Raw genomic sequence first — 12,518 nt, 5'->3', positions numbered from 1 at the left:
ATTCCTCCTCTTTTGCTTACTGCCTGCTGACTTCTGAGTTGACAATTTCCTTCCCCATTCTCAGTATATCCCTAATTCATCCTTCATTAAGCATCTTTTGTCACAAACCTCTATTCTTTTTGTATTAATATCCTTGCCATGTTTCACAGGGCAGAAACAGCTGGGCTTATAAACAGCCATAGTCCTTTTGAAGGATGTGTTTGATCCTACAACAATACACTTTCCTGAGGATGACAACAACCCACCCCACCCCTAGAATGGCTGGTATGAACCGAGTTTCCACACAGTCGAGCTGGCAATGGGGTCAGGAGACGTTTTGCTACTTCACATCTTTTGGTCACTGGTAAATCTTAAGGTACTTTGTTTTCTGTTTTGTGAACTCTCTCTCTCTCGATATGTCTTCTGACCATTTGTTTCTATTTCTGCATTTACTGGGTCTAAACATTGTACAAACGTTAAAAACAATACCCTGTCTCCAATAGGGTTTCCCAAGAGGGTGGGGTTCAGTTTCTGAACTCACATGTAGGTGTCTATTTCTTTCATAACCGATTTCCCATTTTCCTCTGCCTCTGATAGCTGCCTGTCCTTTTCTGCTTGCTCACATTCTTTCATTCTTAGCTTCCTGAGATTAGAAGGGAGAGAAATGCCCACACATGATCCGCCAGCCTGTGTGGGATTCCCTCTCTGGCATCTGAAGGCTGTGATTCAAAGATCCCCCCTGCAACATTCCTGTAAACGAACCAACTGATTCTCACAAACGAAGGGAGAATTGACATCTCCGATTGAGGGACAAAGAAAAATCACACTCTGGCCTGCTGGCAAGTCACCTGTCATTTCCAGCTCATCTTCATAGTTCTATAGTTAGTCCTATTCTTCAGTAAATAAAGACTATTAAAAGCTTCTATGAGGTGCACTATGTGTGTCTGTGGGGTCAGTCTTGTGCTTGAGACAGCGAAAGCTCATTTTAGTTCAGTGTGAAATACCAGACCTCACCAACTCATCACAGCTAACTCCATCGGAAGCAAAGGATTGTTCCTTATCTGACTCCCCCTGTGGGAGACCTGATTCTCAGTCACAGGCTGATGCCAGCATGGAGACCATTAGCCATAGAGAGATCCTTCCAGAATATGGTGTCATTAACCGTGCAGTTTACTACTGCACTTTGACGTGATTCAGGACTGGAACCCTTGTCACCGACTTTAAAGATCCTGGTTGAGAGAAAAGGCAATCTGAATGCTGGGCGCATCTATTGAATGAGAAATGATTGGAATAGCTCCTAAGTCAGGGTGTTATGTCCTGAAAATAGATGACAACTGCAAACCATCCACCCTGGTGTTGACTGACTTTAACAAGGTTCAGTTCACAGAGAGTGAGGGCAGAAAAAGAAAATGGCCTAAAAAGGTAAGTTTGCTGTGTTGCCCTCACACCACTTGATTCATGCTCCTGATCCTAAGGATCTCACCTGATACTTGGTTTTACAGGAAGGCTGTGAAAATTCCCAGAACGCTAGGAAACAGGGACAAAAACACTTCAAAGAGAAGTTAATGAACTTGTTTCTGACCAGAGGGCATCCTTCAGCACATGCTGTCTGGAGTGGCCTCAAACAAGGAGTCTGTGGTGAGGTGCTGAGAATGCAATGGGAGCAGGGTCCTGTCCCCACGCTAAAGGAGCTCACAGTTTAACGCAAATGAGAAGCCAGTGAGGACATCACTACTCCTGCTGTGCAATTGAGAACTAGAAACACAAACCCTGACTCTGGAGGGAAGCTAAGGAAGCATTCTACTCTTGAGTTGACATAAGTGCATCTGAAGCTTCTGATCTCTGATGAGAACAATGGGGGACACCAAACAGAATATAAAACCCATGACTGAATACATCAAATTGCTAACATGGCAGTAAACAGACATGAGGTCAAGACGGAGAAGAAGGAAACCCAGGACAGAAGTCAGCCTCGCATTTGGAACCCATTTTCCTGAGTTTCATTGCTGAATTCCAGAAGGGACTACTGAGATGCAAAGAAGCAGAGCAGCTTTTGCACACATGCATGGGATTACATGGAAAACAAGTGGATTGAGGGTCTGCCAATGAAAGCGACCCATACTGAAGTCCACTGGCTCGGGTTGAGACCCAGAAGAGTCACACATCAGAATAGAGGTGGACAGGAAATACCCTGGCCTTTGTAGGGACTGAGCCTGCACTGACCACCTCCATTGCAGCCTGTATGGAGGACCCCTGACCATCCCCAAGAAGTAGACTCCCATCTCTTCTGCAACAAGATAACATGCTGCTAGGCCTCAATTCATTGCTAAATATTTTTTAACAAGTATCTCACATTTAACAAAAAAAGATCAGGCATATGGCAGCAAAATACAATGTAATATGACCAAAACGTGAAAGACTGTGAAAATGAATCTGGAGGTGACCCAAGCATTGAATTCAACAATCCAGGCTGGGTGTGGTGGCTTACGCTGGGTGGCTGAGGCAGGCGGATTACCTGAGGTCAGGAGTTCAAGACTAGCCTGGCCAACATGGTGAACCCGTCTCTACTAAAAATACCAAAATTGGGCTGGGGGCGGGGGCTCACGCCTGTAATCCCAGCACATTGGGAGGCCGAGGTGTGTGGATCATGATGTCACGAGTTGTAGACCAGCCTGGCCAATATGGTGAAACCCCATCTCTAGTAAAAATACAGAAATTACCTGGGCATGGTGGTGGACACCTGTAATCCCAGCTACTTGAAAGGCTGAGGCAGGAGAATTGCTTGAATCCAAAAGGCAGTGAGCCGAGATTGTGCCATTGCACTACAGCCTGGACAACAAGAGCAAAGCTCCCTCTCAGGGAAAAAAAAAAAAAGAGAGAGAGAAAGGAAAACCAATGCCAGTACTAGCACCTCCTCTTCCCCCGAAAAAATTACAAACAAGAATGTAGGAAGGGAAAAGAATTATGCAGATTCAACTAATCAAGCAGAAAGGACAAACTCAATTTTGAACCCACTGAATTTGCCACAAATATTGTAGAAAATATTCTCAAGGACTTTACAGTTGTCTACTTTGATTGGCACATGGTTCATACAACAGTATTTGTATCAAGGCACATCTTACTCTTCCTTGGGAGTCTTCCTCTGTCCACTTATTTTGTAATGACTTGACCTTCGTCGTCACCTTGTGGACTTCAGCTAGAACTTTGGCTTCCATATATCTCAGTGAAGTATAGAGGTCTTCCATGCCAATTTTATTTCCTGGAAAGGAAGAAACCCTTTTCTTTGTGTGCATACGAGTGGACCTTTGCCCTTGGTGAGGGTGAGGAGAGGAGAAGGTGAGAAACCTGAGGGCAAGAAGCTGTTCTTTCCCTTTCCAGGGCAAACTCATTTCCACACTATGGGGACCGCAACACAGCCATACCTTCCTGGCCACGGCTATTGGACCTCCAGGCTCTCCGCTGTACATCCGTGGATCTGTCATGTACATTTCGTGACTTTAAGACAGTCTTGAGGAAAGACACCTAGGAAATAATAATTTAAGAATGACGGCCGGGCGTGGTGGCTCAGGCCTGTAATCCCAGCACTTTGGGAGGCCGAGGCGGGCGGATCACGGGGTCAGGAGTTCAAGACCAGCCTGACCAAGATGGTGAAGTCCCGTCTCTACTAAAAATACAAAAATTACCTGGGCATGGCAGCGGGCACCTGTAATCCAAGTTCCTCGGGAGGCTGAGGCAGAGAACCGTTTGAACTCGGGAGGCACAGGTTGCAGTGAGCTGAGATCACACCACCACTGCACTCCAGCCTGAGTGATAGACTGAGACTCTGTCACACACACACACACACACACACACACACACACACAAAGAATGACATGAGGCTGGGCGCAGTCGGTCACTCCTGTAATCCCAGCAATTTGGGAGGCCGAGGCGGGCAGATCACCTGAAGTTGGGAGTTCGAGACCAGCCTCACCAACATGGAGAAACCCTTCTTCTGCTAAAAATACAAAATTAGCCAGGCATGGTGGTGCATGCCTGTAATCCCAACTAGTCGGGAGGCTGAGGCAGGAGAATCACTTGAACCCGGGAGGAAAAGGTTTTGGTGAGCTGAGATTGTGCCATTGCACTCCAACCTGGGCAACAAGATTGAAACTCTTTCTCAAAAAAAAGAAAAAAGAAAAAATAGGCCAGGTGCGGTAGCTCACGCCTGTAATCCCAGCACTTTGGGAGGCCAAGGCAGGCAGATCACAAGGTCAAGAGATGGAGACCATCCTGGCCAACATGGTGAAACCCCGTCTCTACTAAAAATACAAAAATCAGCTGAGCATGGTGGCACACGCCTGTAGTCCCAGCTACTCAGGAGGCTGAGGCAGGAGAACTGCTTGAACCCAGGAGGCATAGGTTGCAGTGAGCTGAGATCGCACCACTGCACTCCAGCCTGGTGACAGAGTGAGACTCCGTCTCAAAAAAAAAAAAAAAAAAAAAAATGACATGAATATACTTCACACAACTGAACTGTACACTTCAACATGGTTTGATGGTAATTATCATGTTATAAGTATTTTACCACAGGTTAACATGTTTCACAACTTGAAAAGGAAGTAATTATCTTCAGCTCTCTGAGTTCTAGAATTTGTAACATTTCACCCCCTGCTCCTTCCTGATCTGCACTGGAGCATCTTCCTTCTGTCCCTGCTCTACTCAGAGTCCACTTTCCCTTCCCTCACATCAGCTTCATTGAGGCTGGTTTGAACCTAACACAAAATATTCTAACAACTGAATTCCCACCAAGATTTCCATATTATCACAGTATGCTGTTAATCTTCTAAGATATTAAATATTTGTTCTCATCATAGCTAAGATGCAATGCAAATCCCGTCTCAGATGTGGGTCAGATACCTATGAATCTCCTGAGGTAGTCATTGAAATAACTTTTTTTTTTTTTTTTTTGACACGGAGTGTCACTCTCACCCACGCTGAAGTGCAGTGGCACTACCTTGGCTCACGGCAACCTCCACCTCCCAGATTCAAGTGATTCTCATGCCTCGGCCTCCCAAGTAGCTGGGATTACAGGTGCCCGCTACCATGCCACACTAATTTTTGTCTTTTTAGCAGAGACGAGGTTTCACCACGTTGGCCCATCTGGTTTTGAACTCCTGACCTCAAGTGATCCACCTGCCTCAGCTTCCCAAAATGCTGGGATTACAGGCATGAGCCACCACACCCAGCCTAAATTTGGCAAGATAATAAATAACCTTTTTAAGTGTCGTTGGGCACTTGTCTGGTTGTTTTTCTTTAGGTTACCATGCCAACAATGATTCCTTTTGAGTTTCTGACAGAAGATAGTGGTTTTCATCCAAATAAGTCAACTACTCTACCCCATCCCTAAGCCACTTGTAGGGAAGGAAAGAGAGGAAGAAGCCAGTACTGTGACTGTGTAAGCTTCCCCCAGCATCACCCGCTATGAGATGTGTGGCAGCTGAGACCCGGGAACTGCACAAGGGCACCAGGCCCCATCTGTTTGCACTCACTCACCTTCCTCAGGTACTCGCATGGGCACGTCCCTGACTTTACGTGCTGCTGCAGCTCCTTGGTGAGCTGGTCCTGGTCATGGGACAGGAACTGTGGGGTCAGGACAATAGACAGCTTCACCATCTGCAGAATGAGAACAGGGGCTCATGATGAGTGCCAATCTATTAGACAATTTAAAAAAAAAGTTTGTTGAATGAGTGGAAAAACAAGGTGATGTTTGAGTCTATAGTGGTCAAGAGCATGGGGGCTTCAGAAAAGGGCAGAAGCAAGTTCAAATTCCCGTACTTTGAATTTCTACTTCATGCCATGCAAAATTACTTTACCCCTTTTAACCTCAGTTTTCTTCTGTGTGGAACAGGAACAATAGTTTCATTCGTCATTCAGTTTCTCTCAAGGATTCACGAGATCATACCTATAAAACATCTAAGTCATTTAAATGTATCATCATTTGTGTCATAATTAGTGGGATCCATTTCACTATTATTGGATATACAGTTCTGTGCCTGAAACCTACAAAAAAAAGAAAGTGTTAAGTCTAAAAAGCATTAGTGATTTGTCATTTTTATATTATTAATTATAACCCTATTTAATCACACAAGGCCTTGTCCATGGCAGGTGCTCAATAAACACTTGTCAAATCAGTGCATGTGGGCTCCAGAGCCACACTGTTTAGATTCTATTCTGTCTCCACCACTTATTAGCTGTGTGATCTGGGTAAGATAATTCACCTCTTTATGTCTGCACTTCCTTCTCCATAAACTATATATAATGAGAATCCTTAGCTCATTCGGTTGTTGCAAGGGGTGAATGATTTGGCACATAGGAGGGGCTTGTTAAACATTAGCTGTGATGATCTCCTTCCAAATCTTCATTTTCAGAACCACAGATGAGGCCATAGTGCAACCCGGTGACCCTAGAGTATAAGTACACATGATCGCCAGCTATGCTCTGTCTCCACCATAGGTCCAAGACTGGGTAGTTACGGTCTGGAGGTTTCTGCTGCATCTGCCTCCTCAGTGCTCACCTAAAGACTTCTGTATTTCCCTCCTCACATCCCCGCAGATGGGGTTCAGGCTGCCGGACACAGCTGGGTGATGCCAGGGCAGTGGCCACCTGTGCCAGCCCTGTGAGGTAGCTGGAGGATCATTGTTCCTTCCTTCTCGGGCTCTGGGCAGATGCCAGGGCTGGGATGACCCATGCCCTCAAGTTTTCTTGCTTTGGAGGGTCACGTTTTCCCTTGGCAAAGAGGGTAAAGGTCACAGGATGCCAGAGAGCTGTGACTTCTCTGTGCCCTGGGCCCAAACTATGAAGACCTAACACACTACGCTAGAAGTCCAAGGCTGGGGTGCTCCCCAGAGCTTCTTGCCTCACCGCTTCTGCTGAGGGAGGAATGAATACTATGTCCTCCCAGAGCTTTGGGAGCTTGTAGCAAGCAGCCTCCCCAGCACAAAATCTCTTGGCAACCTCTAACTGTGTCTGAAACATTAGTGCAAATGTTGCATCCTATTTCCCATATGTCCGCACGTTTTAGGGAAAAACCTCAATTTCCTAAATATGCAAGAAAAATTGGTACTGTAGGACAACGTGACTTTTTAAAAAATGTTATTTAAAAATCTTCCCCACCTCCTTTCTGCCCTCCAAGACTGCCAAATTCTTGTTGAACAAATATTATTAAATGCCTACTACGTGCCAGCCATGATTCATGGTCTTCAGGATACAGCAGAGAACAAACTGATGGGGTTCCTCTCTTATGTAACTCACATTCTTATACGATAATGATAAGGGTTAACATTAATTAAGCTGTCACTACATGTTAGTCACGATGCAGTCATTCCCACACATTATTACACTTAAAATTGCTAGCAAACTTGCAAGGTAGTTAGTTGTTTTTCCTTTAAAAACTGAGTCTCAGAATGATGAAGCACTTTGTCCAATGTCACACAGCTAGTAAGTGTGGAGACCTTGCATCCAATCAATGCCCATCTCATTCTAAAGGCCCCGTTATGTGTTCTCCAGCCCATGGAGAAGAACTTTAACACAGTCAGTGAAATTTCTACACAACAACATTCTTGTCTCAAGTCCTAGAATGCCTCCTACACCTCCTATAATACTGGCTTTCTGGTGAGTAAAGATGTCATTCTCACGTTATCAGGTGGTAAATGGAGATACAACCAAAGTAACCATTTGCCTACACTTATAACCCTGCACACGCTCTTCCAGTGTCTGATTCAATTCAAGTACCCTTTTTGATCACTTAGCAAAACTGACTTTTAAAAGGGTTAAGGTTTTTATACCCACGTAAGTTTCTGTATTGCTTTGGAAGTCTCTGGTTAAATGAATACTCTTTTAATAGTGACCTGTGATTCTGTTTTGATCAAGTGTTTTCAAACTTGACATCTTTGATGGGTTTCTCCAGTGTCAAAATCCTAAATCAAGTCTTTTTGGCTTAAAATTAACTTTGGAATTTTTCAGCTGGGTCCCCTGGGGAGTCTAAAGAATGTATCTCTCATCTTGTAGAGGTATTAAGTGATTCGATTTCTTTGGTAGATTATATGGGCAGGCATTGTCAAATGTGGTGATACTGCACGGAAGGGTATTGTCAAGTGAGGTGACATTAGATCTCATCTCAGTTATATTTATGGCTATGTTGTTGATATACATGTTCCAAAAATCACATACATTTATGCAAATTTAAAGTTATGATTTGTAATTTTGATAGTTATGCTAAATATTTGCTAAAGTTATATTTGTATAAACATGTTATGAATGGCTGGGCACCGTCACTCATGGCTGTAATCCCAGCACTTTGGGAGACAAAGGCAGGTGGATCACCTGAGGTCGGGAGTTCGAGACCAGCCTAATAGGGTGAAACCCTGTCTCTACTCAAAATACAAAAATTAGCCATGCCTGGTGGCACATGCCTGTAGTCTCAGCAACTCGGGAGGCTGAGACAGGAGAATTGCTTGAACCCAGGAGGCGGAGGTTGTAGTGAGCCGAGATCATGCCACTGCAATCCCACCTGGGCGACACAGGTAGAATCTATCTAAAAAAACAAAACAGAACAAAAGGTTATTAATTATTTCTGAAGATTACATGAAATTTATAAGTCTGGTGGTCCTGATGTGATGCTGTCAGTCATGATTCTGATTACTGTCTTAAAATGCTGCACATAAGTAATTAAATTTCCTTGTGAACTGGGAAGTTTCATCAGATTTTTATCATAACTGTTGTTTCCATCATCCACAGTTACTGTTTTGAATTCTTCTCTAAAAATATTTGTAACTGGCAATAGTTCAAATTTTCTTTTGTTTTCTTTCCTGTTTTTGAGACACAGTCTGGCTCTGTCGCCTAAGCTGGAGTGCAGTGTGCCATCTTGGCTCTCTGCAACCTCTGCCTCCTGGGTTCAAGCGATTCTCCTGCCTCAGCCTCCCAAGTAGCTAGGACTACAGTCGCCCGCCACCACGCCCAGCTAACTGGTGGTGGTAGAGACGGGGTTTTACCATGTTGGCCAGGCTGGTCTCCAACTCCTGACCTCGTGATCCGCCCTCCTCAGCCTCCGAAAGCGCTGGGACTACAGCCGTCAGCCACTGTGCCCTGCCCCCAAATTTGCTTTGCATGGAGAAAACTCTAACAAGTCCTCTTGAACACAGTTTTCCGATAACCCAAATCAACGAACTACCCAGGCTTCACCACTATGCGAGAAACTCGTACTTATACCCCCTCAATACATTAAAACTAAATTTTTTCTTTTAAATCAATGGGCCAGGCGCAGTGGCTCACGCCTGTAATCTCAGCACTCTGGGAGGCCAAGGCGGGCGGATCACTTGCGGTCAGTTCCAGATCAGCCTGGCCAGCCCGCCTCTACTAAAAATACAAAAATTAGCCAGGCGTGGTGGTGCATGTCTGTAATCCCAGCTACTTGGGAGGCTGAGGCATGCGAATCGCTTGAACCTGGGAGGCAGAGGTTGCAGTGAGCCAAAATTGTGCCACTGCACTCCAGCCTGGGAGACAGACTGAGACTCTGTCTCAGAAATAAAAATAAAAATAAAAAAATAAAAATCAATGAACTAAAAATCACTTTCTAGTGGTTTCTGATAAGGAAAAAATGGTTCAAAAAACTGCTAAGCGAGATCAAGCAAAACAAAAAATCTATTAAGATAATGTTTTTATAACTCGTATTTAAAACATTGTTGATTCACTCTTTATTTTTATTTTTATTTTGAGACAGAGTCTCACTCTGTCACCCAGGCGGGAGTGCAGTGGCGAGATCTCCGCTCCGTTCAAGCGATTCTCCTGCCTCACCCTCCCAAGTAGCTGGGATTACAGGCACCCGCCACCACGCCCAGCTAGTTTTTTTATTTGTAGCAGAGACCGGGGTTTCACCATGTTGGCCAGGCTGGTCTCCAACTCCCGATTTCAGGTGATCACCCTCTGCCTGGGCCTCCCAAAGTGCTGGGATTACAGGGGTGAGCCGCCGCGCCCGGCCCTTGTTTTGTTTTCCAGATTGAAGAAACGTTTTTCTCAGAAGTCATCTAGAATTTACACCGATTTGGTAAAGCACACTTGTGTGAACAAAGGTGGGTGGAAGCGTTTGTTTTTCCTCCCTACTTGATCTCTCCAAAATTTGGAAACTATTCATAAATATTCTTATTTTCATGTACATATGTTCTCTTTATAAGCAGGCTACAATCAGAAAGATTGGTTATATTATCAAGGCTCTGACTGAAACATCCTATTTAAGAATATGCAGAAAATGCCTGGCTTCGAGTTTGCAGCCTAACGTTACAGTCAGGGGGAAGCTATCACTCCCGGCAGGCCTGAGAACCTTACAGCTTTTCGGGGAGCAACTTGGCAAGGGGGGTCCCGGCAACTACTCGCGGGCAGGAACCATGGGACGCAGCCCCGGGCGACCCTCGGGCCGGCGGGGACTTTCTGTTTCCTGGCGTCTTTCTCCACCGCCCCGCCGGCTGCTGGGGAAGCGGCGGCCGCCCAGTACCTGGAGGTCGCTCCCTCGCCTCATCTGGCTGCGGGAACGGAGAGGCGGCCGCGGCCGGAGCAGGGTGGGCGGCCTGAGGCGAGAGCCCGGACGGCCCCCGCGGGGAATATGGCGACCTGCAGCGAGCCGAGCAGCAGCGGCGTCACTTGCTGCACCGCCGACTTCTCGGAGCAGCGAAGGAGACTCGCGAGAAGACGCCGCCTAGTGGAACCCGGGCAGCAGCGACACAGCCAGGAAGCCCCGGGAGGGGCGCTGGGCGCCAACGAGCGCCACGGCAACCTCCGGGCGGCGCCATAGCAACCTCCAGGCAGCGCCCACACCAGCCTACAGTGGGCGCCGCTCGCACTGCACCTGCCGAGGCCGCCCCGGGGCGTGAACTGCGCTGTCAGCCGGGCCGCGCAGACCCAGGCGGCCCAAGCCCGCAGCAGCGGAGGAGCCCAGGGGCACTGCCTGGGGTGACGAGAAGGAGAAGACGGTGCCCCAGAAGAAGGCAAGAGCTCAGAGCTCGGGCCCCCGTGCCAGGAAAGGCCAGGAGCGGATGATGGAGAAGTGGAGATGGAGATGGAGATGGAGAAGCAGCAGGTGGGAAGGAGCGGCGCTCCACCGGTGGGGTCAACATGCGCTGGCGGAGCTTAGAGGATGAAGAGGATGAAGCAAGGCAGAAAGAGCGGAAACGAGAAGGTGCAATGACACCACGGAGCACAATGCAGAATCCAGCCCTAGGACTCCAATAAAGGCTGGCTTTAATTCCAACTCACACCCCCCACCCCTAATCAGAGAGGATCACGGGAGAGAGAGGACCCAAGGAACACTGGAACCTGAAGGACAGGAATCTGAGGCCGACTGATTGCTGGAAATTGTGGGAATCAGGAAAGGAGAAACTGAGGCAGAATGGGAGGACGGAGGGTGGTGGTGGGGGGCAGTGAACTGGGTTAGGAAGGATTAGAAACAGAACCTTAGGAAGGATCCAGAAAGGAACTGTCCTTAAGAAGGTGCATGCTGCGGCTGGGTACTGTGTCTCACGCCTGTAATCCCAACACCTTGGGAGGCCAAGGTGGGCAGATCACCTGAGGTCAGGAGTTTGAGACCAGCCTGGCCAACATGGCGAAACCCCGTCTCTACTAAAAATACAAAAATTAGCCAGGAGTGGTGGTGTGCACCCATAATCCCAGCTACTTGGGAGGCTGAGGCAGGAAGAATTGCTTCAACCTGGGAGGTGGGAGTCGCAGTGAGCTGAGATCGTGCCACTCCTTTGCAGCCTGGGCCGCAAGAGTGAGATTCTGTTTCAAAAAAAAAAAAAGAAGAAGGTGCATGCTGGGGATGAAGGAATGGATTCTAAGACTCAGGGAGTGAGGGAAGGGGAGGGACAGGGGTTGGGGGTGCAGTGGGTTGCTAATGCAGTACCCAAACAGCAGAAGACTGGAGGAAAACAGGGCCCTTCTCCTCCAACTCCAGCTGCTCCTCTGAGTCCCAGGCCACCTGCTCCTGTGTCTGCTGACCTACTGGCCTGTCTCTGAATCCTGCTGAAATGCCGTTCCTCCTAATCTCTGCCCTGCCTCAGACCTTTCACTAACACCACCATCCCCACTGCCCAAGGCCCACCACCCCCACTGCCCCAGACCAGAGCCTGCCCCTATCCCAGAAGCCCCTGCTTCTAGCCACATGCCCTAGGTGACCTAAAGGGGACCTGGACATGCAGGTGAAGAGGGTGTTCTTCTGATTCCTCCTGCTTAGGTATCCCAGTCATGCAATCATGAGTGTGAGTAAATGTTGGATATGACACAGATTCTATTTCTGAAGCTGTTTCACACTGTGGTTTACCTGTTTTTGTGGGGGTGATCGATGGGGATTTGGTTCTCCCTGCAGACCAAGGACCTCAGCACAGATTTCTTGAGCAGCCTAGCGAGGCTCTGGCCTCACCTGTCGACATCAAGTTCTGGGTCCTGCCTGCCCTGCTTGGCCCAAACACAGCAAGGGTGACAGGAGGGAAACGGGAAAATGGTGACTTTATAAT

General features: G+C 47.3%; 2 protein-coding genes across 10 annotated transcripts in view; both read right to left on the bottom strand.

The window, feature by feature from the left end:
• Positions 1–10,548, bottom strand: part of LOC129468189 (nuclear pore complex-interacting protein family member A2-like) — a 39,223-nt gene extending 28,675 nt beyond the window's left edge. Inside the window, exons 1-6 of one of the 4 annotated variants that reach the window (XM_063623760.1) lie at positions 10,505–10,548; positions 5,832–5,920; positions 5,512–5,631; positions 3,663–3,782; positions 3,402–3,501; positions 3,102–3,289 (exon numbers count right to left, since the gene is read on the bottom strand). In XM_063623760.1, the coding sequence (XP_063479830.1) occupies positions 3,102–3,289; positions 3,402–3,501; positions 3,663–3,782; positions 5,512–5,631; positions 5,832–5,888 (585 nt within the window). In that variant the 5' untranslated portion in view covers positions 5,889–5,920; positions 10,505–10,548. The remainder of the gene's footprint in view (positions 1–3,101; positions 3,290–3,401; positions 3,502–3,662; positions 3,783–5,511; positions 5,632–5,831; positions 5,921–10,504) is intronic. The other 3 variants (XM_063623761.1, XM_063623762.1, XM_063623763.1) reach the window with 3 other exon arrangements.
• Positions 5,842–12,518, bottom strand: part of LOC129468204 (multidrug resistance-associated protein 1-like) — a 36,069-nt gene continuing 29,392 nt past the window's right edge. Inside the window, exons 7-8 of one of the 6 annotated variants that reach the window (XR_010117204.1) lie at positions 12,326–12,509; positions 5,842–5,931 (exon numbers count right to left, since the gene is read on the bottom strand). Coding sequence is in view for 4 of the 6 variants with exons in the window: in XM_063623799.1 (XP_063479869.1) it covers positions 8,438–8,551 (114 nt within the window). In the remaining 2 variants the exon portion in view is untranslated. The other 5 variants (XR_010117205.1, XM_063623803.1, XM_063623805.1 and 2 more) reach the window with 5 other exon arrangements.

The sequence above is a fragment of the Symphalangus syndactylus genome, chromosome 18 (assembly GCF_028878055.3).
Source record: "Symphalangus syndactylus isolate Jambi chromosome 18, NHGRI_mSymSyn1-v2.1_pri, whole genome shotgun sequence".
NCBI classification, from domain to species: Eukaryota; Metazoa; Chordata; class Mammalia; order Primates; family Hylobatidae; genus Symphalangus; species Symphalangus syndactylus.
Note: the sequence above shows the minus strand (reverse complement) of the source record. Positions and strands in the feature narration are given on the sequence as shown.